The following is a 27,657-nucleotide window of genomic DNA, read 5'->3' on the forward strand; positions in this document are numbered from 1 at the left end:
GACGTTAATAAAAACATGGTGCCAACATCATAACGAGGTTTAATTGATTTTAGTTAAAATAGTTGGGGTCAGCTCGTAATTAAGTAAAGTTAAACTCCAATTAACAAAACCCGACCCGAACCAAACGAAAAACCCGACCCCGACATAACCAATTCTCTCCCCCAAATCGATTTCAATCAGCAATTTAGGGTTCCAAACAAGAAAAAATTGGGAGTTTCGAAAAGAGAGTGAGAGATTCGTCAGAGACAAAGAGAGATTGCAGAGACAGAGAGAGAGATCGATTCAGTTTCGGCGAAATCGAATCCGGATGTGGTAACTGAAGAAACAAGGCGACAATGAGGTAAGAATCCTTGCATGTTTACTTCGATTATTGGACTCAATCGATGGTTTTACCATGTTCTAATGCTATTTTATTGCTTACAGTGATTCAATATCGGTGAAGATTAATTGTTTTCACTCGGGTGTGTTCAAAACTGAAGATGGGAAGCTAAATTATGTTGATGGTCTTTTGGAGCAGTTTGAAGTCGATGGTGATGCGGCTTATGAAGAATGTAGGAAGATCATTGGTAAGATAATTACAATGGGGAGAATGTGGTACAAGTTACCATTTGAGGATATATCAGAGAAGAAGGAGTTGCTTGAAAATGACGAAAAAACCAAAAAGAAGATGATTTCTAATGGTCGTTGGTACGAGGAGCTTGATGTCTTCATAGAGACACCTGAAACTGATGTTCTTACGGGTGATGGTGCCGTGGTGGAAGCAGTGACTGGGCACGAACCTGTTGATGGTGACGAGTCTGATGCTGAGCAACAAGGTGATAATTCTGATGGTGATCATGAAGCAGGAGAGAGTGAAGATGAGTATCAAGCGAGTGATGAATCTGATAAAGAAGAGGATATTGACAGAAACTTTGAAGAGGATCTTGAGATGTTTAGGGATGAGAACTATGAGGATGAGATTCTAGACGAGGATGAGGTATATCCTGACACGGAGCAGTCATCTGATGATGAAGAGGAACAAGCTGAGAGGATGGCTAATAGGGGTGAATTAGATGGCGTTTTTAGTCTTAGGCAGACCTTTTACAGCGGTGAAGAGTTCAAGAAGCAAGTGATCATATATATTCTGAAGACGAGAAGAAATGTGGTCTATGACAGATAGGAAAAGACAAAGATTGGTGCTAAATGTAGTGGTAAAGGTTGTGTGTGGCGTATATACTGCTCAGTAGAGAGACCCATCAAGAAATGGATGGTGAAAGTGTATGTTAACACACATACTTGCCATCCCACGGGTAAGTGTAAACTCATCAAAAGCCCTGCCATTGCTGAAGTTATGTTGGAGAAAATCAGGAAGAAACCTGAAATGAGTGCTCCAATGATTAGAGAAGAGTTTAGGGATAAGTACAACATCATTATCTCTCCCGAGCAGGCAAAGATTGCAAGGCGTATTGTTCTTGATAAGCTACAGGCTGAATGCAATGAACATTTTGCAAGGCTAAGGGACTATGAGATGGAACTATTACGGTAACATTTTTTAAACTTTCTTAATATTGTTTATAGTTAAGTGTCTGTATGACTAAATGTTTTGCTTTTGATTTTCTGCAAATGCAGTTCAAATCCTGATAGCAAAATTGAGATCAATACAACAACGAAGTCAAATGGAGCGAAAGCATTCCACTCCATGTATATCTGCTTGGACAAAATTCGTGTGGCATGGAAGGAGTATTGCAGACCGGTTATTGGATTAGATGGGACATTCCTCAAGCACAGCTCTCTGCAAGGGCTGATTCTTACTGCGATAGGAAGGGATCCAAATAACCAGATATACCCAATAGCATGGGCTGTGGTCGACTCTGAGAGCAATGATAATTGGCAATGGTTTATTCACAGGTTGAAGATTGATTTGGGTTTAGGCGTGGGTGATCTTGTGACAATCATATCAGATCAGCATAAGGGATTGATTCATGGAGTTGCTGTTGAGTTGCCAAGAGCTGAACATAGAGCTTGTGCTAGGCACATCTACTCTAATCTGAAGAAGAATCACAAGTCTGATACACTGAAGCCTCTCTTCTGGCGCATTGCAAGTAGCTACAACGAGGGTGACTATGAGAGGAGTTTGGACGTTTTCAAAAAGTTTGATCCGTTAGCAGCTGAAGACCTTATGAAGAAGGATCGTTCTACTTGGTGCAGGGCATTTTTCCGGATAGGTTCGTGTTGTTCTGATACACACAACAACTTCACAGAGTCCTTCAATAGGACCTTGAAGATAGCAAGAAAGAAGCCCTTTATTCAGATGCTTGAGTTGATTAGAAGAGATGCAATGCAGAGGATAGCTACTAGATATAAGACAGCAAGTAGAGAGACGGGTCTCGTTACAAAGAAGGCGAGAAAGGAGGTTGAAAAGTCTTGTGATGAAGCTAAGCATTGCTATTCTTATTCAAGCACAGGTGGTGCTTATGAGTGCGTTGAATTTTCAAATGGTTACACGGTGAATTTGCTTTCTCGTAGCTGCGCTTGTAGGAAATGGGACTTGTCTGGAATCCCATGTCGCCATGCTGTATCTGTTATCCGTGAGAATGGTTTCGAGGTTGACGATTATATTTCAGATTATTATCTGACATTGAAGTGGCGAGGTTTGTACACGGATGGGTTGGGGCCTGTAAATGGTCCAAGGTTTTGGAAGCTATCTGGTTAAGACCGTATTGAAGCACCACCATACAAGAGACCGCCTGGAAGACCAAAGGGGAAGGCAAGGATTAAAGGAGTGCGTGAATCCCCGAAGAAAAATCAGACCAAAGTTGATAGAAAAGGAAGAATAGGTCATTGTGGTCTTTGTGGTGGTGAAGGCCACAACTCAAGGAAGTGTCCTCATGAGGTACATTGTCGTCGTTGCAATTGTCTAGCTTTTTTCTTTCTCGTGATTGATTCTCTTTATTTTTATTACGTTGCAGTCTGATGAAAGCAGAAAGCGTAGGCGTCTCAACATGGAACAACAATCACATGAGCAAGCAATCGAGGACGTTTCCTCAACTGCACCACCTGCTACACAACCTTGACTTCTCTAGAATGTCTTTTTCTTTTCTCGGATGTCTTTTTTTCCTCTTTTGATGTCTTCTTTGGTCTTTGGATATGACCTTTCTCTCAGCGGATATGTGTGTTTTGGATGTTAAACTAGTGTTGATGTCTCTCTTGTTATGTATGATCACCTATTTTGGATGTTAAAGCAATGAGTTCAAACTCTTTTTTTTATTGCTAAATGAAGTTGATTTCCAAACATTGTCAAACCATTACATAGTTAAGCATTACAACAACAACATTACAAAGGTTTTTAAAGATAATGAGCATGTCTTTAGAGCTTGAGAAAGGCGTTAATGATGTCTTCTTCCACTTCCGCATTTTTGGCCAATTCACTTTGAAGCATCGAAATGGTCTTCTTCAATCCCATAATAGTCTTGTCCTTCTGGCGAATTTCGTTTCTAGCTTCAATCAAAGCTTTCTTTTGCCATCCAAAAGCTTCTCCCTCATCGAACCATTGAAAGAACCCGCATTCACCTCCACTCTAACACAAACATAAAATTAAAAACTTTCCAAAGAACTCCATGACTATACCATACAGGATTCACAATAGTTTATACCTTGAATTTTTCACACCCATAGAACCTTCGACCCGGATTTTTGTCTGTCCAAGCTTGAGATATCTTTGCCACCAACCCACAGTAACAAAGAACATTGCTTTCATTAGCCTTGCCCTTTCCCTTATTGCTCCATCTTCCACCAAATTCCATCTCTCTTTCTCTCTTTCTCTGTTTCTGTCTCTTTCTCTCTTTCTCTGTTTTGAAGAACGATGAACCCTAAATTGCTGATTGAAATCGATTTGGGGGAGAGAATTGGTTATGTCTGGGTCGGGTTTTTCGTTTGGTTCGGGTCGGGTTTTGTTAATTGGAGTTTAACTTTACTTAATTACGAGCTGACCCCAATTATTTTAACTAAAATCAATTAAACCTCGTTATGATGTTGGCACCATGTTTTTATTAACGTCGTATATGTGGCATGTATTTATCATATACATCGTGTAGGTTTCGACACAATTCTAAACTCTAGATGGTTTGCACCATATTATACTAAACATGGTGTAGCTGAGAAACTTTTTTCCTTTTTTTTTGTTCACCAATTTTTTGCTCTCTTTTTTTGGTCAAAGGTCTATACGGACTGACCTACTTGGCTTCTTAACTACACTGTATCTCATTTCATCCACGAATTTTCGACCTTCCTTAGTTTGTTGACTTTATTGGTAAGTCAGATCAAAAGTTCTAAATGCGAGATTTTTTTTTTGGTGTAAAATGCGAGATTTTTCTTCACGATGTTACAAGATTATTATTGCCATTTCTTTTGAAACTTGCGTGCTGGGCATCAAGTTATAGATGCATAATCTGGTCGCATTTGGGTGGTTTGAAAGACAGGTGGGAAGATAATTCATGTGTTCAAAAGTGATCAATTGATCAAATGATCACATATCCAGTCTTGTTTAAACAGAAAACAAAGAGTATTTTGTTGTAAACGTGAAAAAGAAGATATCAACCAAAGCTGCACCGATCATTGAAATGATCTTGCGAAAGAAAATTAAGTGGAACCCACTGTCATTATTTACACAGTAACTTCTACTTTTTTACTTCTATATAAATAATCGATTTCGATCATTTGTAATTCGTCCCTTACACTTTTTTTCTTCCTTTATAATAAACTATCTATGTCGTATATTTATTATATGTCAGTTTTATCTCCTTCCTGCAGTTATAAAATTTCACCCTTATTTAAATTTCTCGATACTATAAAATTATAAGTTATTTCATAACACGTTATCAGCACGATTATTCTGTGATTCAAAATACAAATGGTGAACATCGAGAAACTTCAGTTCCAGCTTTGAAAATAACTGGCGAAAATTACATCAGATTTGTCATAAATGTGATACCTTACCATGTAATGAAGAAGTTAACCGAAACGATAAAAATCGGTAACAAATCGCCGCCCGAGCATATAGCCAAAGCGATAATCTTCCTGAAGAAGCATTTAGATGAGAATCTTACGCACGACTATGCAAGCGTAGAAGACCCAACTGAACTGTGGCAAGATTTAAAAGAAATGTTCGATAACCATAGAGAAGTCAACCTCCCTCACGCTCTAGAAGAATGGAAAAACCTGAGGTTCCAAGATTTTCTAAAGGTTGAGGATTACAATTCCGCTGTCCTGAGGATAATTTCACTCCTGAAATATTGTGATAACCCTGTCTCTGAGACAGAAATGATGAATAAAACGTACAACACTTTCCACAAACAGCTTCACTTCCTGCCCGGAATTTACAGAAAATGCGGGTACACGAGATTTTATGAATTGATGGTTGCGCTCATGTTGGCTGAAAAGAACAATGAGCTTCTGATCAAAAACCACAATTCCCGACCTATGGGGAGCCAAAGGATTTCATTAAGTGAATGCTACAGCGATAGAAAATTCGGAAAGGAGAAACCAGAGCAACCGAGGTTATGGTCGCCGATTCAACAACAAACGTGAAAAAACTTACAATCCCAAATGGAAGGGATCTAACAAGTGGGTTAGATCCGAACAAGTTCCTAAGGGTAAAGAAACTCAAGTGGATACCACCCAGAAACGTGAGACAGTGTGTTACAAATCTGGCTGTAAAGGACATTGGTCCCGTACCTGTCGTACTCTCCCACATCTCTATAAGTTATATCAAGAGTCCACGAAAGGCAAAGCTAAAGAAGTGAACCTCACTGAAAACTTTGAAGGGACATTGTACCTCGATGCCTGCGACTTTGCAAATGAGCTGGACTAGATTACTCAGTATTGTCATGTATAATTATTATATTTCCTGTTTTAAACGAATAATGATGTTTTAACGTCATCTTAATGTATAACTAGCGGTTTTCCGGCGCTACGCGCCGGGTTCATATGTTTTATTTTTAAATAAATTTACAATTTATTTTCTGGTCTTAATAAATAAAATATGTTCAAAAATGTGAAAATAAAAATATGTTAAAAGAGAATGATATTTTTTGATCCATCTTATAGTGGTTAGCAAACAGCGTGTATTACTTTGTTTTGGAGTTGTTTAGTTCAAAGTAAAACAACGTAAGTGATTGTAACTGGTCAATTTAATAAAAATAAAATAAAAAACTCATAATCATAATAAATTAATTTATTTAAAATTTAAACATACAGTAAAGTTGATGTTTTCATAAGGAAAAGTGAAAATGTTTGTATTTTTTTGTGATTATATATCTATATCAAAGATGTGATAATTTATTGGAGGCTTCATTGTGGGAGTATTAGTTAAATATTTTGTCTTCATAGGAATCATGAATCCAGTAAGTTAATTATTGGTTGTCTTATGCCAATCTCATTGCATTTACAGTATGCATTAGAATGATTCATTTGGGAGGCGGGTAGTTACCCTGCAACTTTACAGTTCAATTAAAGTTTGAAGCTGCTTGTTATGTGTCGGGATAGTAATTGTCGACGACGTTTAACGTATCATTGTTATTATTGCCGTGAACCTTATCTTAGCTCTAATTTTGACTTGTAACATGTTTCAAACTGTCACTGGCAGACGCGGAGTGGCCAATACGTACCTTGGGCGCAACGATGGTCGTGTTTTTTTCAGTGTTATTGTTTTAAATCTTGTGTGCTTAAGAAATTCAGTTTGTGAACTCCTTTGTTGTAAACTAAATGCTTAATGGTTTGTGAATTTCTGATTGTATAATTGAGATTTGATTATTTTCAGTTTATTACTTTATTATTCATATGTGTTGCGAGCTTAGCATGTTGTTTACGGGTGTCATTGGAAAGTACAAAATTTATCTGTAGCCACGGTTTCATAAGCATTGCAAATTTGATATCCATGCAAGGGCGTATGACTATTGACTTTACAGATCCACGTGATGTAAATCTTTTGTTCTGAAAATGATTTGCATTACTAATTGAAACAACAACCACCACGTAGAGTAGAAAAAGGATAAATAGAGGTAAAGAAATTAGAAAGTTTAAATAGGAGAAATAGAACTAAAGATAATTGAAAGATGATTTATTACTAATAAAAAAAACCACGACACTTGAGAATTTTTAAAAAAGGTAATAAATTTCATTAGTAGACTCCTTCCAAAGGGAAATAGATACGAAATCAATTATTTGATAAATAAAGACGTGGTAGTTTAAGTTCTCATAGTAGACTCATTCCAAACGTGGTTTCTTCGTCCAAAGCAACATGATGATGTACGTCCGGCAAGTGAACCATCAGATATAGATGGCGCCTCTGTTACACAGCAAGTCTTATCAACTTTGGCATATGATCTATTTGCCACAACTTCAGGCTGCACTGCTTCAGAGACCTTTGCACCTTCCAATTAATAAGGCAACAGACACAGAGATTATATACTTTAGATAGCAGCAAACTCATAGTAAGAAAATAGACCAACATTTACAACAAAGGCTGGCGCAGATGCAAGCTCTCGCGAAGGAAAAACGCGAGAAATGGTGAAGGTTTTGGTTCTTTGAAGTAAAATTGAAGTTCTTTAACTTGAGCTGGAAGGTGTAGATATACCAAACAATATCAGCAAGGGACCAAGGCAGTTCAGTTTCAATGTGAGCATCGACACATATCCCCTGCAAACCAGTTTACAGCATTATATATGCATCATCAGGAAAAAGTAATAGTAAAAGTTAATTGTTAGTGCTTCATTATAAGCTATACCACAATCTGTGCAGCCTCAGAAGCTTGAATGTTTGTCAGTTTAGCCACCTCCATATCCAGAACCAAAACCAGATTCTTGCAAAAGAAATAAAAAACTGTATTAATCGAATAATATACAATTAATCAATTCTTGTTCTTTTTCTGATGATATTTATCTAGGGATTGAATCTCTTAATTTCATCTATAGATTTAACTTCTATTGTATATGTTGAAGAGCGGGATACCTTCAAGATAACCCATTTTCTCCATAGATTATTCATCAGCATATCCACAACCTCAGACATTGTTGGTCTTTTCTCTGCCTCATTCTGAACACACATATGTCGTACTAAAATTACCTTTTCCAGCTCCTCGTCTACATACTTCCCAATTAGCTATTGATCCGCAATTTCACCATACTTCTTCTGGTAAACAAGAAGGTAAAACCATTCGTTAGACCTTGTTTTGTTGTTCATTTCAGCCTGTCTACAGGTCTCGTACCAGGCACCTGCTCTAGCAAAAGAACACCAGTACTATTTGTATAAAACACAACAATATGGAAAACAAATCGACATTTCAAATGGAAGATAATTTTCAATAAGTATATAAACCATTTTGGTTCTGAAGACTTACAATGAGTCGTTCTCGTCCTTCCGCACAGTAAGCTTTTGCACTCAATAGATTCTTGCGACGAATACGGCCTAAAATGCTGACTCTACAGCAAAATTTATCTCTTCTCTGCTACTTCAATCTCTTGACTGCAATCTACAGAACATCAACAGCTAATTATTACAGATGAATATCAAAGAGACCAAGTAATATAATGCTGCCATGGCAAGAAAGGCTTCTCTGCAGATCAAGGAAGTTCTAGATAAAGAACGTGGATATATGTGAGCAAGGAGACGCGTCACCACCGTCTGAGAAGCATCGCCAGTCTTCCAATTGGAAAGCTGGATTGGAGAGGTCACCATCGTCACAGGTTCCAGTATAAAGAATATGGTGAAGCAATGAGATTTGGAGGTTTTCAACCTTTATTTATAATCTGAGAAATTAGGGTTTTACAAAGCGGTGATGGGAAAAAGTAATTAATATTAGTGTAGTGGGAGAGATGGCAAGGGAGAGACAATTGAGACTCTCAATGAGGATTCCACCATTGTTGCAGGCTCTTTTAGTAAAAACAAAATGGTAATGAATCTGAAGCAGTGAAATTAGGAGATGGTTCCATCACTATTTATAGAATAGAAAATTAGGGATTTGCAAAGGAGGTAGGGAGAGAAGTAACGAAATTCGACGTACTGAGGGAGTTTTACAGAGTGAGTTAATGGTAAAACTTAATGAGTAGTCTCAAACTCTCAATGATAAGCGTTGCGTATCGCTCTGGTTTCTGTGTGGAAAGATGAGAACTTCTATCATAGAGAAGATGAAGTCCAAGAAGAAGGAACATGTAGTGGGCTATTTGATATCACATCTGATTTTGCAGATCCATTTTGGATTTTCTTATTTGTTACAAACCCATAATTTAACTTTTGTATACGAAAGCTGAAGCCCGAAATAGTGTCGCTTATTTGATGCTAACAAAGCGGAAAACGTAAATAAAGTGATGCCAGGTGTCCTAAAACGCCCATGCTATATGGTGATTTGGCTACTTAAGGTGGGAGAAAACTCTCCTTTATTAGTATAGATAGATAGATTATTGTGTGTTTCTAATCTGACTGAGTAATCAACTCGAATAATGAATAATTTGTTACGACAAAGTTTTCTAGTTTGACTAGGTAATCAACTCGAATAATAAGTTGAAAGAAAATAAACTACAAAAAAATCATCCACCAAATCAAGAGAAGAGTGGAAGCTCCCTTAGTCTAGTGGTTTGACTAAGTATTCATTAATGTTTTTACACCAGCATGTCCAGGTTTCAATTCCCGGAGAAAGCGATTTATTAAACAATTATATAAACTACGGAAAAAAGGCTTACAAAGAATCTTCAACATGGTGCAAGTAAACTTGGTCAGACGTGGATCTTCATAGAGCGGCTCTCGTAATGCAGTTACACATAGATCCTCATAAATCAGATAGTATTGCCGGTTGTCGAATCGTCTATGTGATCTTTCTCATAATTGTAATATCCTAATAAATTAGCGCTAAAAAGAATCAAGAGAAGAAAACACATATTGACAACTTTACGGTGATCCAACAATGGTAAATACATGTGAGAAAATTCATACTAATACAACATAAACTTTATAAATTAATATCCAATGACTAATAAAAGGCATTAAGGTAATAGATTTCTTCGGATCTAAACTCTATTAGTTCAAAATATAACAAAATTTTATAAAAATCATCATATAATCAATGATTTTCGATTGTTATCAAAATTTAATATTCCATAAGAAATATTTGACTATCACTATTTAATATTTCTTCTGTTTCTAAAAAAGTGTCATTCTAATTTTTTTTTTGTTTCAAAAAAAGTCATTCTATATTGTTAATGCAATTTTTTTATACACAATCTCTTTCTTACCATTTTAACTAACAAAGAGATGTTTATTTATAACATTTTTATTAAATAAGGGTATACTAGTATGTTTTATAATTTTCTTAATTTCCGTGAAATATGTCTTAAGTTACACTTTTTATAAAATGGATGGAGTAGATTTCTATTTAATTTTATTTTATTAAGAAAGAATATTAAAAAAAATCTGGCTCTCATATACTATTCTCATTTTGACATATTCACTAATTATAGGACTTTAATTTTAAGAATAAATAAATATGATAATCTGAACGGTTAATCATTTGGATTCTATCAATTTCAGTTTAAATAATATTCATTTGTTTAGTGTATATAGCTAAATTTATGCTTATTATTTATTTTATAGTTAATAAAAGAGACCAAAAAATATATCATATGTAGAACTAATTTTAGATTCATATAATGAAAACTAGAGTTTATCCCGCACATCGTGCGGGTATATTTTCATTTTATAAATATTTAATTTTGATATTATTATATAAATTTAAATATACAATTTATATCTTAGTGTTATGAATTTTATAACTCTTTAATTTTATTGTTTAGGTTTCTTATTACTTTATTAATATAGGGGTTTGTTTTATACATTTTACCTTTTTTTATTATGTTTTTGAGTTTTCATAATTTGAAATAATCAAATATAAAATATTCTTCAACATATGATTTTTGAAAATATATAGCTGTAGAAATAAATTTTTAACATATGTTAATAACTTCATTTGTATAAAAAACATCTGACATGATTAATAAATTTGAACCCGTTTTAGTGGTAGATGATAATTTATTTAAATGAAAGCATTATATTACTTAATTAAGAAATTAATTAATGCAATATTTAATAAATATTATTTAAAAATTTAGTAAGATTTTGTTAGATTTTTCTCAACAGATTTTGTAATTACTGAAAATAACATTCAAATCTATAGTTAAAATTAATTTATTATTAATATTCCTATTAATTATTATGTCATATTATGTGATTAATGAAATGGTCCTAGTAGACTTTTAAATAGTAGATAAAAATAGTACTTCTCTTTTAATAGATAAGATATATGATTACATATATATAATACCGGTCTAATCAGTCAACCAATAGCTATACCAAATCGGCATTGTTTCGATTTTCAAAACATTGGTTACATGATATTACTTTCATATACAGACGATTGTGTTTTAAACTTTTTCTTTGTATAAAATTTTTGTTGTTGTAACTTTAGTTAATGTATTTCAATTTTAAATTAAAACATGAATTAAAATTTTAAAATATGAGTGGCATAACTTTATTTAAAAACAAATAAAAATAACAAAACTAATAAATCAAGTTATGTATTTAATTTTTATTAATATGCCAAAAAATCTAAAACATCATTGAAAAAAAAAATTCAGACACGATACCTTTTTGGTGTGGATATACAGATATGATGATTTATTTGATTCTTGTATCATGTAACCTTTTTCCCCCGAAATATAACTCTACTATATACAAGGACGATCACTAGTGTTGTCCAAATACAACAATGATAATTAACCCACACCAGTAAAACGAAAATCAGCCAAACAAAAATAACAAATTAATGGCTATTGCCTTGACAGAATCCAAAGAGTTACTGGTTCCATAGTTGAGAGTAGATGTGGGCACTTTACCCGATATCCGAAGCCGCACCCGAACCTGATCCGAAAAACTCGAAACGAAATCCGAACCGAAGTAGTAAAATATCCGAACGGGTATTGAATTAAGAGAGATTGGATATCCGAACCCGAACGGATAATATTCTAACCCGAATGGATATCCGAAGATAACCGAACATATGTATAATTAACCATATATTTCTAATTTACATCTCTCATTTTATATAAAATATTTATATTGATACTACACATACTTTCAGTTCATATGATATACATATAATTACAGAGAAAATGATTTGCTATTCACTTAAAATGCATGTCAAATTTTTTATTTCAAGAATTAACAAAAAGTTACATCCAAAATTTAAAAAAATAACCAAATTAATATTCTTTTTTAGTTTCAAAATATTATATCTAAATCTATTAACCATTCAATCTATTAAAAATATAAAAAAATTAGTTAAGTGAAAGTTATATTTTTAAATACAAGAAATTTGAGAAATAAATTTTTTTTATTTTTATTTCAAAATCTAAATATCCGAACCCGAACTAAAAATAACTGAACCCAATCCAAAGTACAGAAATACTTGAATGAGTTTTATACCTCAATATTGAAATACTTGAAAATCCGAAATACTCGATCCGAACCCGAACGGGTACGTAGTCGAGAGATAGATTATAGCAGCACATGTCTCTACACAGCCTGGGCTTTAGATCTTGAATTATAGGCCTACTTATTAAGCCCATTAAGTGAGAGCTTTAAACTCAAAAGTGGATAAGGATTTTTTGCAATCCGAGAACTCGCCTTCTGCTATCACAACCTTCTTCCTTCAATGGCGTCTTCTTCTCTATCAACTCTCTGCAGCTCCGCTTCGTCTTCTCTTCATCCCAAATCAAATTCTCTTTCTGCTAAGTTATCCTCCAAAGCAAATGTATCAGTCCAGTTTCTGGGAAAGAGGCAGCCCCCACTTCTCTCCTCAACCCCGAGATTTCTCACCGTCATCGCCATGGCTCCACCCAAACCTGGAGGCAAAGCCAAGAAAGGTACATGCTTTCCACTACCCATTTCCTTAAAATGTTAATCTCCGTGCTCAATCGTCTCATCCTTTGGCAGTTGTGGGGCTTATAAAACTGGCTCTTGAGGCCGGGAAAGCAACTCCGGCTCCTCCGGTAGGTCCGGCCCTTGGTTCGAAGGGAGTCAACATTATGGCTTTCTGCAAGGATTACAATGCTAGAACCGCTGATAAAGCTGGTTACATCATTCCTGTCGAAATCACCGTCTTCGATGTGAGTTTTTTTACCCTGCTTAACTAGTGATAATGTCTATGAGAGTGTTTCATGGAGTTTATATGTACATGGTTGCAGGATAAGAGCTTCACCTTTATCCTCAAGACCCCGCCTGCTTCGGTTCTGTTGCTAAAGGCTGCAGGTGAATTATAATGACCAATGAATGTGCATTTTTATAAATGAGAATCTTAAGGCGTTTGGTTTTGCAAGAATAGTAACTTGGTAGAAGTTCACCATTGGCAAGAAAATCATGTATACCAAATGTTTTGTGAATTTTTCAACACCATGTCCTTTGTCTTACTAGTTTTGTTAGATCGTTACTTGAGCATATCTACTCAAAGATAGAATAAATTAGCAAGCAAATCATGTGTTCTGATGTAGACTATATGATGGTGCCATCTACACTATTTCTTTGGCTCTCTTCCTGTGAGTTTTGTGCCTGTTTGACGTTTGAGTTGTGGAAACAGGTGTTGAGAAGGGATCGAAAGACCCAAAGCAAGATAAAGTTGGGGTGATAACAATAGACCAGCTTCGCACAATCGCAGCAGAGAAGCTGCCCGATCTGAACTGCACGACCATTGAATCCGCTATGAGAATCATTGCAGGAACTGCAGCGAACATGGGGATCGACATAGACCCTCCAGTTCTTGAACCCAAAAAGAAAGCTGTTTTGTTGTAAAACCCTGCACTGTAGTTTCTGTGCTTTATTTGTTTCTAAATGTAATTTCCAACAAAGACACTTGAGAGTTATCCATATAAACATTATCTTGCGTGATATCAGAGACGTGACATGTGTATGTGTCTTATATTATGCTGATGTTCCTGCAATATAATTGGCAAGGCATGTAAGTAACCTTGAAGGAAACCGACGTAGAGAGTGTGTTTTCATTAATAGGACATATGGAGTATGATAATGATGTCCGAAAGACAAAACGTCCTCGCCTCTGTAGCATAAGGAGCGACATGCTCATTAGAGTCGACCAAACGAATATATGAATCTTACTGGTTTCTCACCACGGATCAAATGTTTTCGCCTGGAACTATCGATGTGAATACTATCATTGCGAGGGTTCTCATTTGTTGGTCTTGCTCGGACGTGATTAACAAGTTAGAAGACTTCTAGAATCACGGATTGAAAATTCAATATGTTAAGTTAGATAGACTTTTAACTTAAAATCATCAATTGGTGATAAATATAATTCATCTCTTTTTTTTTTTTTTTTTGACATCAAACGGCTCTTCTATTACTCATTCATCTCTTTTATACTGTAGAAACTCTGTAAATTAATAAATTTATTCGGTTCCAAATTGGTTGGTTCAGAATATGAAACACTATTAAATAATGAGATAATAACTTTTTAGAAAGTCTTGTGTAAATATATGGTTCCTTTAAAATTATAAATTAATAATCTATCTTTAGATACATTTTTTATAAGTACAAACTAAATATTATATTATTGATTTTATATCCCCAAATTAAACTAACACACATCTAGTTTGCATATGGATAACTAAATATTTTTTATATAAAAGTTCTATATTTGCATCGGAAATAGTTGAATCTCAAGAGAGATAATCTTCTTATTAATCTAAAAACACTACGCTTCAGACTGAATTGAGAACGACTGTCACTCTCTTTTAATACTTTAGTAGGAGCCACCGAAACAAGACAACTTTTTATATTGCTATATTGATAATAATAATAGGGCCAAAGAAATTGTTCCATAGAATTTCATGCTGCTTTTTGAAGAAACCATAATTTGCAGCAAGAAATCACCATCACATGAAGAACCATCAACGATTGAAGTCGGTAAGACCCGTCTCCACCAGCAGTAGATCTGTCAATTACTTTTTCTAAACTGTTCAATTGAGCTGAAGTTTTCGTCTTTCCAAATCCATTGGAAGAACATACAAAAAACAATAAAAAATATACCAAGGCGGCATGTCCGCTTTTTAGGACAAAAATAATGATGAACATTATCCCTTCGAACTTATATCGACCGCGTGACGAAGAAGCAACTGTTACAGCGAATTAAAGTCATAGGCGGCGAGGATCAACACTTGTCAAAGAATCATAGGCTCTATCTCGATCAAGACAAGCGCTCCAAGCAAGAATTAAGGCAGAGGTAATCACACTTTTTTGTGGTTGCCCTCCACTCAAAATGGTGGGGGACAATTCCTGAGGCCAATAACTCGTAAGGCCCGAGTATGCCCATCACCGAGATGGAATGACGAGTGCGACTTGGTCAAGACCGGGAGAGCCGAGATTGGCGGAAGTAGTTGAGATGATCTTGGAGGAGAGCGACTATAAAGGAAGAAATGAAGGAAGAGAGAAGGGACATTCAAAACCCTAGACACTACACATCACACACTCGACCTACTCGACCTCTGACTCTCAGTACTATTGTCTTAGTTCTTAGTCATTGTCATTTCATTCATCGTAACCTTTGTATTCCAATCAATCTCAATCAATAAAGAACAGTTTTGTCGACCAGAATCTAATAAGATCGTTGTGTTCTGAAAATATAGTTGCCAACATTATTTTTTTCCTGATATTTTACAAACAACCACTACCAAATACCTAATGTGGATATTAGGATCCACATTAACCATTAATTGTAACATGTCTTGAGTAGTCCATAAAGGGGATACTGAATTTGAGAATTGTAAGTGTATTCTAGGTTTGGGCATAAACCCAAAACCAAAACCCGAATCTGACCCAAAATAAAGGTATCGGATCAAAAAAATAACCCGGATTTCATATTGTGATATTTTGGATATCGGGTTCAGTTCGGTTTTACTTGATAACTGAAACATAACCTGAACTTAACCAAACACATATACAAGTTCTACAAATTTTTATTATTTTGGATTATAATGATCATTATTAAGTATTTTATTGTTATAAATATTCGAATGTTACTATTTGGTCGAATATTATGTGTGTTGAATACTTTTTTAATTCAGTTTAAGTATTAAATTTCTTATGTTTAGAATTTTAGTTATGTATTTTACTTCAGCATAACTCAAACCAAACCAAAATTATCCTGAACGCGAACGATATGGTTACTTTATTACCATTGATTCACATCCGTTTTAGTTATTTGAATAATATTTTCTATCTTCATTTTTTATTTTATAAAAAAAGTTTAAAATTCTCTTTTTCTATATATCTCACACTGTCCAAAAAGTTACTCTTGAGTTTTGAACAACTTTATAAGTGAATAATAATAAAATTTGATTTTCAGTTTCTGTTTTATGAAGTTAACGGATATCAAAAAACTTAAAATAGCTTGTCATAATAGATCAACTTCAATGAATAAAGTTCTAAAGTGGGATATGTAATCTAAATAATACTAATAGTTCATAAACTTTTATTATTTAGTTAATTAAAATATTTTAAGAATATTGAAATAGTCATAAATTGACAAATGTAATTAAAATAACGATGACTTCTCAACAAGTATCTGACAACTAGATGTTTTGCCCACACATGCGGGCTTAATCTTTTTACAAATATATATTAGTTTATATTTTATTAATTAAAAAATCAGCATCATAACTTATTATTTATGTTTTCAAAAACATTAAATCAAACATCAAATTATATATATATATGACGTAAATTTAAATAAAATATATAATTTTATTATTGTGCTGAAATTTTAAAAGAAAACATTTACAAATTAAAAATATTTTAGTAAATATATTTATATAAATTTAGTTGATTAATATTTAATTATAAATTTTTTATTTGTTATTTTTTAACTTTATAATTGAAAAAATAAATTTTAAGATAACAACACAATATATAAGAATTATCATATTTAAAAAAAAATTAATATTATTAATAAAAATTCGTTTTAATTATATTTATAACTGAAAAATATGTTTTAAGATAACAACACAATGTAAAAATTATCTTTTTGAAAAAAAAATATTATTATAAATAAAAATTCGTTTTTAATATATTGTTAATTATAGATAAATTCATTATAGATATTAACCGCCCTAACTTTTAACGTGAGAGCTTCGTTGCTAAAATTTACTTCGCAAATAATAGTATAGATTAAAAAGTAAGAAAAAAGAGATAAATTTAAATTTCATATAATAAAATATGTTACAATGGTTGAAATTGAGAGATTGAAAAGAAGAAAATATAACATAAAGTATTTAGTGTGAATTTATTCAACTAGTTAAAACAAAAAAAAAGTTCGACATTAAAAAAGTATTATTTGATTATTTATATTTAAAATAGTCGACATTTGATTCTGCTTCATTCCTTATGCTAGTGAATCTTTATTTTGGAGGATTAGATTCATGATTTAAGGTTAGCTTAACAATTTATAGGTTATAGGACTAAAACAATAATTTGAAACTTTAAAATATATATGTTAAAAAATATTGAAATGTATATTTTGTTAACATTTTTTTATTAAATTTATGTTTTTTGAAAATTATGAATAGTATTTTTATAATTTTAAAGAAAATAAAATACATATAAAATATTTTATAAACTCTCTTAGCACATTCAATATTAGCCCGTTAGCCAAAAATCAAATGACCTAATACTATAAAAAAGGCAAAAGGAATAATCAATTCAAACTGTCACCAAAAATGGATCCAAACTTTATCAGTATCGAAATATTACTTTCGCTTACATGTGTTAACCATGTCGGAGGAGGAGCTAGAATACAGGAACACATCATTCTGATTAACCTAAAAGAACTGGCATTTGTCAATGCTCCATAGAGTAAGTATATATTTCTGAAATCCATTATCCATTAGTGTTATCATAAGTATTATCCTATTGTTTATATTTTTATTTTTTGTCAGATGCTTAAGTAGGTGAGCAAGGAGGTGTTGTTCCACCCAGTGTTTAACCCCCCGGTGTTCAAGCACCTCAATACCCTCCAGCGTATGGTTTCAAGCCCCTCAAGCCCCTGATTTTCAAGCTCCGCAAGCCCTTGGTTTTTCAAGCCCCTCAAGCCCCTGGTTTTCAATCCTCCCCAAGCCCCTGGTTTTCAACCCCTCAAGCCCCCGATTTTCAAGTCCCTCAAGCTCTCTGTTTTAAAGCCCCTCAAGCCCCCGGTGTTCGAACCCCTCAAACCCTCACTGTTCCACCCGCCTTTGTTCCCTTTTTTATTATTATTGGTTATGTTCCTCCGTTTCCTGGTAATTTTATGATCTCAACAATTCCTCATCCATCCATCTTTGTCTATTTTTATTTTCTTTCTTATATCCAGATTTGATAGTTTCTAATTTCATTCTTCCTCCAGTCGTTCATCCTAATCGTATTCCTAGTAAGGATTTCTTTCATAAATGATAAAATAATCTTTTGAACTTTTCTTGTTCTTAGTTTTTCTAACCATTTGTGCAGATCACGTTCTTATACAACGGACCATCGAAGACAGCTTTCACATGTTTTCTCTTGCAGATGCATATCGTAAGTTTTGTTCTCATTTGTTCTAACCATAACTATTATCTTGTTCTTATTTGTTCGAGCATAGGAATCCTAAATCCTCTTCCGATAATTTTAATTTTTCAGAATATGTTCATTTGCATGCTCTGAACTAGCGGTTGTACAACACCATGGCACTCTACATACTGAAACGTCCATTGTTTGTCACTCTTCAAGTAATTAATGAAGAAGCACCAACCAGAGGTATATGTATATTATTATTATAATTTAAAATAAAATAAAATACATATAAAATCTCTTATAAACTTTCTTAGCCCATTCATCTTAGGCCCATTAGTCCAGGGCCAAATGACTTAATACTATAAAAAGTCAAAAGGAGTAATCAATTCAAGCCGTCACCAAAAATGAATCCAAATTTTATCAGTATCGATATACGTGTTCCTCTCACCTGTGTTCAATATACCGGAGTAGGAGCTAGAATAAAAAGACACGACATTCTGATTTACTTAAGAGAACTGACCTTTGTCAATGCTCCATAGAGTAAATTTTTATTTCTCAAATCCATTATCCATTAGTGTTATCATCGGTATTTTCCTAGTGTTTATATTTTTCTGTTTTGAAACTCAGATGCTCAAGTAGGTGAGCAAGGAGGTGTTGTTCCACCCAGTATTCAACCCCACGGTGTTCAAGCACCTCAAGCCCCTCCCCACGGTTTTCAAACTCCTCAAGCCCCTTAAGCCCCAGGTTTATAGTTCCCCAAGTCCCTCAAGCCCCCGGCTGCCCCTCAAGCCTCTCAAGCCCCACAATTCCCTCAAGCCCTCAAGGTCCAGGTGTTCATGCCCCTCAAGGCCCCGGTGTTCAACCCCCCCCCCCCCCCCCCCCCCCCGGTGTTCCACATGTTGTTCCATCTGCCTTTGTTCCCTTGTTCCAATTGTTGGTTATGTTCCTCCGTTTTGGTAATTTTCTATTCTCAATAATTCCTCATCCATCCATCTTTGTTTAATTTTTTGTCTTTTCTAATCCCCAAATCTGCTGGTTCCTAATTTCATTCTTCCTCCAATCGTTCATCCAAATCGTATTCCTAATAAAGATTTATTTCATAAATGATAAAATAATTTTTTTTCTTGTTTTTATTTATTCTAATCATTTCCGCATATCACGTTCTTATACAACGGACCGTCGAAGACAGCTTTCACCAGTTTTCTCTTGCAGATGCAGATCATAAATCTTGTTCTTATTTGTTCTATCCATATGTATTTTCTTGTTCTTAGTTGTTTGAGGAAAGGAATCTAAATCCTCTTCCATTAATTATAATTTTTCAGAATATGTTAATTTGTATGTTCTGAACCAGTGGTTGTCCAACACCATGACACTCTATATACTGAAACGCCCAGCATTTGTCATTTTCAAGTAATGAATGAAGGAGCCCCCACTAGTAGTATACGTTAAAAAAACTTTGAAACGTATATTTATTTAAATTTTTTTATTAATTTTATGTTTTTTGAAAATTTTGAATAGTTTTTTTATAATTTTAAAGAAAATAAAATACATATAAAATATTGAGTTTTTTTATAAACTCTTTTAGCCCATTCAATTTTAGGCTAGTTAGCCCAATGTCAAATGACCTAATCCTATAAAAAAGCAAAAAGTGTGATCGATTCAAACCGTCACCAAAAATGGAATCAAACTTTATCAGTATCGAAATACAAGTTTCGCTTACCTGTGTTAACCATGCGGAGGAGGAGCTAAAATACAGGGACACAACATTCTTATTAACCTAAGAGAACTGGGCATTATCAATGCTCCATAGATTAAGTTTCTATTTCTCAAATTCATTATCTATTAGTGTTATCATCAGTATTATCCTAGTGTTTATATTTTTCTTTTTTGAAATTTAGATGCTCAAGTAGGTGTGCAAGGAGGTGTTGTTCCACCCGGGGTTCAACCCCTGTTTCTATCAGAACTCAGATCTTGCAGCATTATTATGGCGAGAACTGAGGCTCTGAATGGTAACTGCGGTTTGAGCGGTGCGGGACAAACGGTTTAACTGCGGTGCGGTTTTAACATGCAGTTTTAACAGTTATAAAAACGTATAGATATATCATATATGTAGAGATTTTTGTTACTGTTAATTGCAGTGCAGGGCAGGGCGATTAGTAACATTCGAAGCCTGATTTTTAATTCATGCCTTCATATTCAGCATTCCTGTAGTTGTTTCGATTCCTTTATTTTTTGGTTTCTTTCGTTTGAACGTGTGTCTGTGTTGATGATCAGTTAATAGTACGATTAGTATTGCTATTGAATTTTCATCCAATCTACTATAAAGCTTATTAGGTTTCTTGGGAAAGAAAAAAGTACAAAAAGATAGGGAAAACTGTTGGACACAGATACATTTAAGGGAAATTTAGAAGATAGGGCAACTTTCAAGTTTGAATTAGAAAATTGGGCAAGCCCATGTTTTAATTAGGTTGTTGGGCAACCTAGTAGGAGAGAGAAGAAAAAGTGGACAGTTTTAACCTTTTTTACCAACAATCTTGAGCTGAAATTCGTGGGACCAAGCTGTCTTTTGCCCAGAAAAACTTGCCTCTGGAAAACCGACACACGCGCGCCGGATGTGCGTGTAAGAGACGATTTTAATATTATATTATTTTAATTTCAGAAGGAAACATGGTATTGGGCTTCGTTTTTGGGCTATTTGACCCCAAAACTTGAAGGCCTTATATGTGATGATTTCTCGCGGGAAACAACGGCTCCAAGGTGGACGAACGGCCATTAATGACTGGTGACTTTGGAAAACATGTGTTTTACTTTAATTTATTAATTAAAAACAGGACAAATATTAATTATTTAATACAAATACGTACGAACCCTATCTCTTTGTCTGTCTCCTTGTTGATGAGTAAAAAAGGCTACCGAACTCGGAAACTTGAGGCAGCAAATTTTACACACAGAGGCATGAGCTGCATCCGATATGGTGAGGGAGGAAAGGGTATGGCGGATGGTGGGTGTTCTGTATCTAGCATCGAAGGTAAATCATATATAAGCCGTACACCATTGCATTTATGACATTATAGTTATGGCTGAAATCATTTATTACAGATTTGAGGGTGTTCGGAATTCAGGTGTTTTTTTGTACGAAACTATATTTATTGCTTCTGATTAGCACATTGAAATTTTAAATTAATTTACGTTCTATTTTTCGTAGGTGTTCACGATTCATACATCGTTGTAATCTCTGGACGGTGGATTATGTACGATACTGGTGACTGGAATTTTAAACTTGATAGCGACCGTATGGGGAGGGCTGTCTATGCGAAGTTGATAACTTCTGTTGAAGCCTTGAAGCGGGCCATTATTGAGTCATACGGTCTAGTTGGAATGTCTGTTGCCGTTGAGATGTCATATTGGCTTCGTGAACACGGATCTTGTGCTGTTGGTGAAAGAGAAGCTCCTGTTCAAATTTCCAACGACAAGGATTTCGACTTGTTCACTCGGCACGTAAGGTGGACAAGTACATCAACGTATTTGTCACATTCAGAGAGGAAGTAGATGGAAAAATCCTTTATATGAGGCCAATGGGGAATCTTTTGAAGTCCAAAGAAGTTCCCAGCAGCAACGAAATGCAAGTTGGGAATACGTCTGCTGATGTGCACACCCGGAATGAAGTTAATGACAGTGAGACTGATTTGACTGAAGATGATATAATTCTGATGGGAGTTGCGGAAATTGAAGCAGTTTATGCCTCAAATGGTTTTGGGATGCGTGAAGTGGATGGAACTACATGTGAAGTTCCGAATAAAGTGGACACGACTGAAGATGCTGCGTTAGGGGAAGGCGAAGATGACGACGATGAGGATTATGATTACAATTTATGGCATGATTTTGTTGGACGAAATTGCGAATGGGACGATGATAAGGATGATGATGGAGGGGTAGGTGGTGGTTGTCGAACGAACGTAACATATGGAGGTGTACGTGGTGAGGTGGTGACTAAAACGAGGAGTGGACGAACTAATCCTTCTTCAAACAAAGGCAGTGGTCCATTTACAAATAAACAGCGTACCGCAAACCCACCATCAACTTTCGAAAATTACGTAGATGAGGGTAGAGATTACATAGGCTCATCTAGGATTTCGATGGAGAATATTGAAGAAGCAAGTAACAATTTAGGTGTCAAGTCAAGTGATCAAGTGGCCGACACTGAGAATCATTCAGATCCAAATCAAGAAGAGGACCCAAGTTTGGACAACAACTCCCAAATGTTGGTTCTCCAAACTCCTCCAAAGCCGTTCAACATGCATACTCGTGAAGTTGACGACAGTGATGATTTCGTTGGGCAGGTCCCTCAATGTGTTTCGTCTAGACCGACATATGATACATCTGATGGAGTATACGAGGATGACGACTTTGTCGAACCGGTACCTATGTGTGTTTCGGGTGGTCAGACACATGAAACTTCGGATGGAGAAGACGAGGATGACGACTTTGTCGAACCGGTACCTCAGTGTGTTTCGGGTGGTCAGACACATGAAACCCTGGTAGGAGAAGACGAGGATGACGACTTTATCGGACCGGTACCTCAGTCTCGAAGCCGTGAGGAAGACGCAAGAAGAAGTCGTGAAACGGATAAGGCTGATGACGAATCACTCATGAAATACGTTAGAGTCGTTGAGCTATATGGATTTGAGGATGTAGAATCTTCGTCTAACAACGAAGCAGTTAACGACTATACCGTCGATGATATTGACTTCACTTTAGCAGATGCTGATATTACACTGGAAAACTATTCAGTAGCAAGCAAGAATTCAAGATCAGTTTGCACATTTATGCCTTAAAGCAGGTGTTCAGATTCAAGTTCCACAAACATGTGTTTAACTACGTCGCAGCGAAATGCATTGATAAAAACTACAAATTTTATGTTATGGCTAAGCAATTGGGGGAATCTTCGGCATATCAGGTGAGGAAGGCGCAACTGAAGCATGTCTGCACATCTGATGCTAAAGCGCAATATAAGAAACATGCGACGTCGAAAGCAATAGCTGCACTAATGAGATCAAAGTATGAAAGGCTCCAAGCTGGACCGCGCGCATCTGAATTACCTGAGATGCTCCGGACTGAGTTCTTGTTTACGGCCACATATTGAAAATGTTGGAAAGCAAAAGAGTTAGCAACTGTGGTTGCACAAGGAACTGAAGAGAGCTCTTACATGCTCCTGCCGAAATATTTTTATGTTGTAAAGTTTGCAAATCCTAGGTCCATTAATGATATCAAAACTGAAAAAGATGATAAGGGTCGGACAAGGTTTAAATACGCGTTCATGGCGCTGAAAGCTTGCATTGACGGGTGGAAGCATCTACGGAAGGTTATTATGGTGGATGGTACTCATATGTTTGGGAAGTACAAAGGGTGTTTACTAACTGCAAGTGGGCAAGATGCCAATTATCAAGTATTCCCTATAGCGTTTGCTGTTGTAGACAATGAAACAAATGAGTCTTGGAGTTGGTTTTTTGAGAAGCTGAAAGAGATCGTAGAAGATGGCTTGCGTAATACGTTGGTGGACAGGCTTGTAGAAGCTGAAAGAGATCGTAGAAGATGAAAGAGATCGTAGAAGATGACGTCTATTCTTCGTTTGATCTGTACAAACACCCTTGGTGGACAGGCTTGCGTAATACGTTGTTGAGAAGATGCTACGATGTCGGAAACCCAAGTACTCTTTACATCAAGGGTGTTGAGTATTTCTACGCCCTACAACGCCACGAAGAAGGTCTTGCTTTGATGAAGAGAGCAGCGGATGCTGGATACGAACGAGCGTTGTATACCTATGCAATGACTCGCAAACTCTACTGGGATGATGAGGAATACTTCGCTAGTTTTACGAGAGAAGCAGTTGGTACAATTGGATGGCTTGTTAGAATGGATGATGTTCCGTGGGTGCCGGTCGTTAACGAGTGGTTCTTAACAAAGAAGTTCATGTTCATGTCAACAGATCGACCTTTGTTTTATAATTGCCCCTGTTCACCTACGTTGGATTTTGATTGGGATCTGTGGCACATGGAGTTAAGCAAGACTGAAGACATGTGTAACCGATGCTTCTGAATAAAAGAGGTTGGTCTTTTCCTCTGGGATTTTCGTTGCGCCACGAGTTTTTCGCCCCTTCGACAGTTGGCAGTAATTATTATTTGTTGTAATGCATTTACCACATTAAGCATTGTTCTAATTCCGTTGTCGAGTATAACATTAGCTGTTATTTTGGAAAGTGACGTATACCATCAAAGCTAGGAGACAAACTCCAACATCGGTTTATCGTTTCTTTACTCATACCGTTATCATGAAAACATAAGACTCGGTGTACAAAAACTGACGGTATTCGAAAAATGACGGTATTCGAATACTGACGGTATTCGAATACTAACGGTATACGAATACTGACGGTATACGAATACTTAAGGTATACGAATACTTACGGTATACGAGAGCCCAAAATTTAAAGTTGTCCAATTGGACTGAAACCTATTAAGTCCAAATTAGATGGGCTAATGTCAATTTGGACTTAAGAAAAATAATGCCCAATAAAATGCTTTGTCCATTTGGACATACCCATTGGATATGGACAGCCCAATTGACATCTCTATTCATAATTCCATTAGTATTTATCTGTACTCACTTTTGATTGATTAAACGGTATACGAATACTTAAGGTATACGAATACTTACGGTATACGAGAGAAAACATATAACATTGACGAAATACTTAAGGTATACGAGAGAAAACATATAACATTGACGAATACTTAAGGTATACGAATACTTAAGGTCTACGAATACTTAAGCTATACGATAGAAAACAGATAACATCGAGGATTAACATAAATAAAGTCCTAGAGGATGTGAGAAATGTTGCAGCATATCCAAAATAGCCTGCAGTTTTTACAAGAATCTTCAAAATCGACTGTGTAATCATGGCCATAAAGGCAGCTTGGTGACTTGATGACCTAATCATCCGGAAATTTGAAAGATGCACCATATCTGTTCATGTATGGCGCTCCAAATGATATCAATCGCCACTCTAGATCAGCTCATAGTCCAACTATCGCATCCGAGCGAAGGTCATAGTGATTAGCTGCGAACTGCTGAAACAGTTTACTGGCTTCCTTGTCATTGCCAATACACACGTTGAAAATGCCGACGGCTAAAGTAGATAAATCATGATTTGGGACATTTGGTTGCAATATTCTAATACATTTCTCAGGACCTACCATCAGTGCTGCATAGAGCCCTTCATAGTAGATAGCGTTTGTGTTGCCAGCTGTTACGCACTTGATGAAAAACTCCCGAAACTGATCACCAGTGCAGATTTGACATGTTGCAAAGGTGACCATTGGCTGAACATTACACTTCCTTAAGACGGAGGGTTCGTGGACAAGTGCATAACCGCGTTTCCCAGCCCGCAAAATACCACCAAGATAGTAAAATGAATCCGCTCCCACCATCTCTATTATTTTACACAAAATTTCTTCTGGAAGATTGTGGATGTTTAGAGATGCCATACTATTGAGTTCTGTTGGAGATGTTTATCACACGCATTGAATATGTATATATAGAATAAAGAAATAAACAAAGGAGTCTTATTTGTTAATAGGAAAGTTATTTTCCCTTCCACATTTTATACCTAACACACTCAGAGAAATAGTTATTGCAATCAATTTTTAAATTTTACACTAATACTTATTAAATGAAACAGTAAAAACACCAAATACTTCTGAAATTGTTTTCCTTTGAAACAAATAACTAAACCCTAAACCCTATACCCTAAACATGCAACCCTAAACTCTAAACCCTATACCCTAAACCCTAAACCCTAAATATATAAGAAAGACGATGTAAAACCATCAAAGATAAACTGATCTGTTTGAATTATAGTGTCTGGATGAATGGAAAGATACAATAACCGTTTAACAATTCGGTTTAACAAACGAAATGAAGCAGGCAGTATACACGTCTTCAACAATCGTTTTGAACTTTTACGTTTCCAATAAATTCTTCATAGGTATCCATCGCGTATTTCTGACGGAATATGTCCACCGTTTTGTCATCGATCTGCCCCATATCCTCATACGAGTATCCCGCTGCATGCATTTCCAGAAATTTGACCGCGCATGGTCCACAGTCGCCAGACCTTTCGTTGAAGTAAATATTGTCTGGACGCACCCATGAAAATGCTTGGTCTTCTTCAGGATGACTACTATCGGAAGGAGGCGAAAACGCAGCTAAGACATGAGGCAATGCGCGTAGAAGATAAGCCATGTGCTTGTTCACCTCATTATCGGACTCATTATGGGGAATGTTGCAGTCCAAAATCTCCACTTGTCTGCATGTCAAGTTAATCACAAGACCAACCCAATGATATTTTCCCCACATCATTGGGGCGTACACCCTGTCCACATCAACCAACAACCCCTTCTTGTCATTCCGACGCGGCGTTTTTCTCGTGAAATTGTAACTGCCAAGCCCTCCCCAGTTGAATCCCAATTGATCTGAGGCCTTCTCGAACTCTGCGAACTTTGATATGATGCCCGCAATACTGAAGTAGTCTACAAATCTGCACCTCCCACTCAGGTAATTGCGTCCATGTCGCCTTACTAGCATACCAATTAGCACATAAATATGCTGAAAAATATGTACAAACCATTAGAACATTAAATCGGTGGAAATCCGTGTTGTAACTTGAATAAACCAAATTAAGTTCTGATGATTTGAATACCTCGGTACTGACCCAATTTGTTGGCCTCGCCAACGACAGGAAGAACTTATTTGAGACATGAATCCCAATAACAATTTCAAATTCCCTGAAATTTGAAAACAAACCAAAAGTCAATATTAAACATTTGACAGTCCAAGAAATTTATACAGTATATCCAAACAACTTACTGTGCCGGATTCTCGCGGAGAATTGACTGAAACTCTTGAAACTGCGCTTTCTCCAAGTCTGCTAAGGGCGTATATTTGGGTTTCCTGCAGCTTTGGAAAAGCTTCTTCAGTCTCCTG

At 35.7% G+C, this 27,657-nt stretch overlaps 5 protein-coding genes across 8 annotated transcripts; 4 read left to right on the forward strand and 1 right to left on the reverse strand.

The window, feature by feature from the left end:
- The first annotated feature begins 1,192 nt into the window (after positions 1–1,192).
- LOC117128250 lies at positions 1,193–11,124 on the forward strand. The gene is made up of 2 exons (XM_033280301.1): positions 1,193–1,521; positions 1,609–11,124. Exons 1-2 carry the CDS (start codon positions 1,247–1,249, stop codon positions 2,690–2,692), a joined length of 1,359 nt encoding a protein of 452 aa, XP_033136192.1. The 5' UTR covers positions 1,193–1,246; the 3' UTR covers positions 2,693–11,124.
- LOC103840119 lies at positions 4,151–8,113 on the reverse strand. Its single transcript, XM_033280313.1, has 4 exons — positions 7,987–8,113; positions 7,763–7,837; positions 7,488–7,674; positions 4,151–7,408 (listed from the first exon to the last, which is right to left on the reverse strand). Exons 1-4 carry the CDS (start codon positions 8,080–8,082, stop codon positions 7,224–7,226), a joined length of 543 nt encoding a protein of 180 aa, XP_033136204.1. The 5' UTR covers positions 8,083–8,113; the 3' UTR covers positions 4,151–7,223.
- On the forward strand, positions 4,816–11,124 carry LOC103840318 (the record flags this gene model as incomplete). The annotated part of the gene is given in 2 exon segments (XM_033278442.1): positions 4,816–5,460; positions 5,462–11,124. Coding segments are annotated over 2 exon segments (1,032 nt in total), but the record flags the coding sequence as incomplete, so codon positions are not given.
- A 1,550-nt stretch (positions 11,125–12,674) lies between these two features.
- Positions 12,675–14,018, forward strand: LOC103840120 (50S ribosomal protein L11, chloroplastic). Its single transcript, XM_009116595.3, has 4 exons — positions 12,675–12,947; positions 13,018–13,190; positions 13,269–13,332; positions 13,658–14,018. The coding sequence occupies exons 1-4, from the start codon at positions 12,737–12,739 to the stop codon at positions 13,867–13,869; spliced, it is 660 nt and encodes a 219-aa protein (XP_009114843.1). The 5' UTR covers positions 12,675–12,736; the 3' UTR covers positions 13,870–14,018.
- A 3,090-nt stretch (positions 14,019–17,108) lies between these two features.
- On the forward strand, positions 17,109–27,528 carry LOC103840121. 4 transcript variants are annotated; one of them, XM_033280305.1, is made up of 4 exons: positions 17,109–18,365; positions 18,470–18,493; positions 18,571–18,636; positions 18,739–27,528. In XM_033280305.1, exon 4 carries the CDS (start codon positions 22,179–22,181, stop codon positions 23,445–23,447), a length of 1,269 nt encoding a protein of 422 aa, XP_033136196.1. In that variant the 5' UTR covers positions 17,109–18,365; positions 18,470–18,493; positions 18,571–18,636; positions 18,739–22,178; the 3' UTR covers positions 23,448–27,528. The 4 variants fall into 4 exon arrangements, with proteins under 4 accessions (XP_033136196.1, XP_033136195.1, XP_033136193.1 ...); XM_033280304.1 differs by having other exon boundaries at positions 17,109–18,636; positions 18,739–18,855; positions 19,240–27,528; XM_033280302.1 differs by having other exon boundaries at positions 17,109–19,152; positions 19,240–27,528.
- Positions 27,529–27,657: the final 129 nt, after the last annotated feature.

Source organism: Brassica rapa, chromosome A09 (genome assembly GCF_000309985.2).
Source record: "Brassica rapa cultivar Chiifu-401-42 chromosome A09, CAAS_Brap_v3.01, whole genome shotgun sequence".
Classification (NCBI taxonomy): domain Eukaryota; kingdom Viridiplantae; phylum Streptophyta; class Magnoliopsida; order Brassicales; family Brassicaceae; genus Brassica; species Brassica rapa.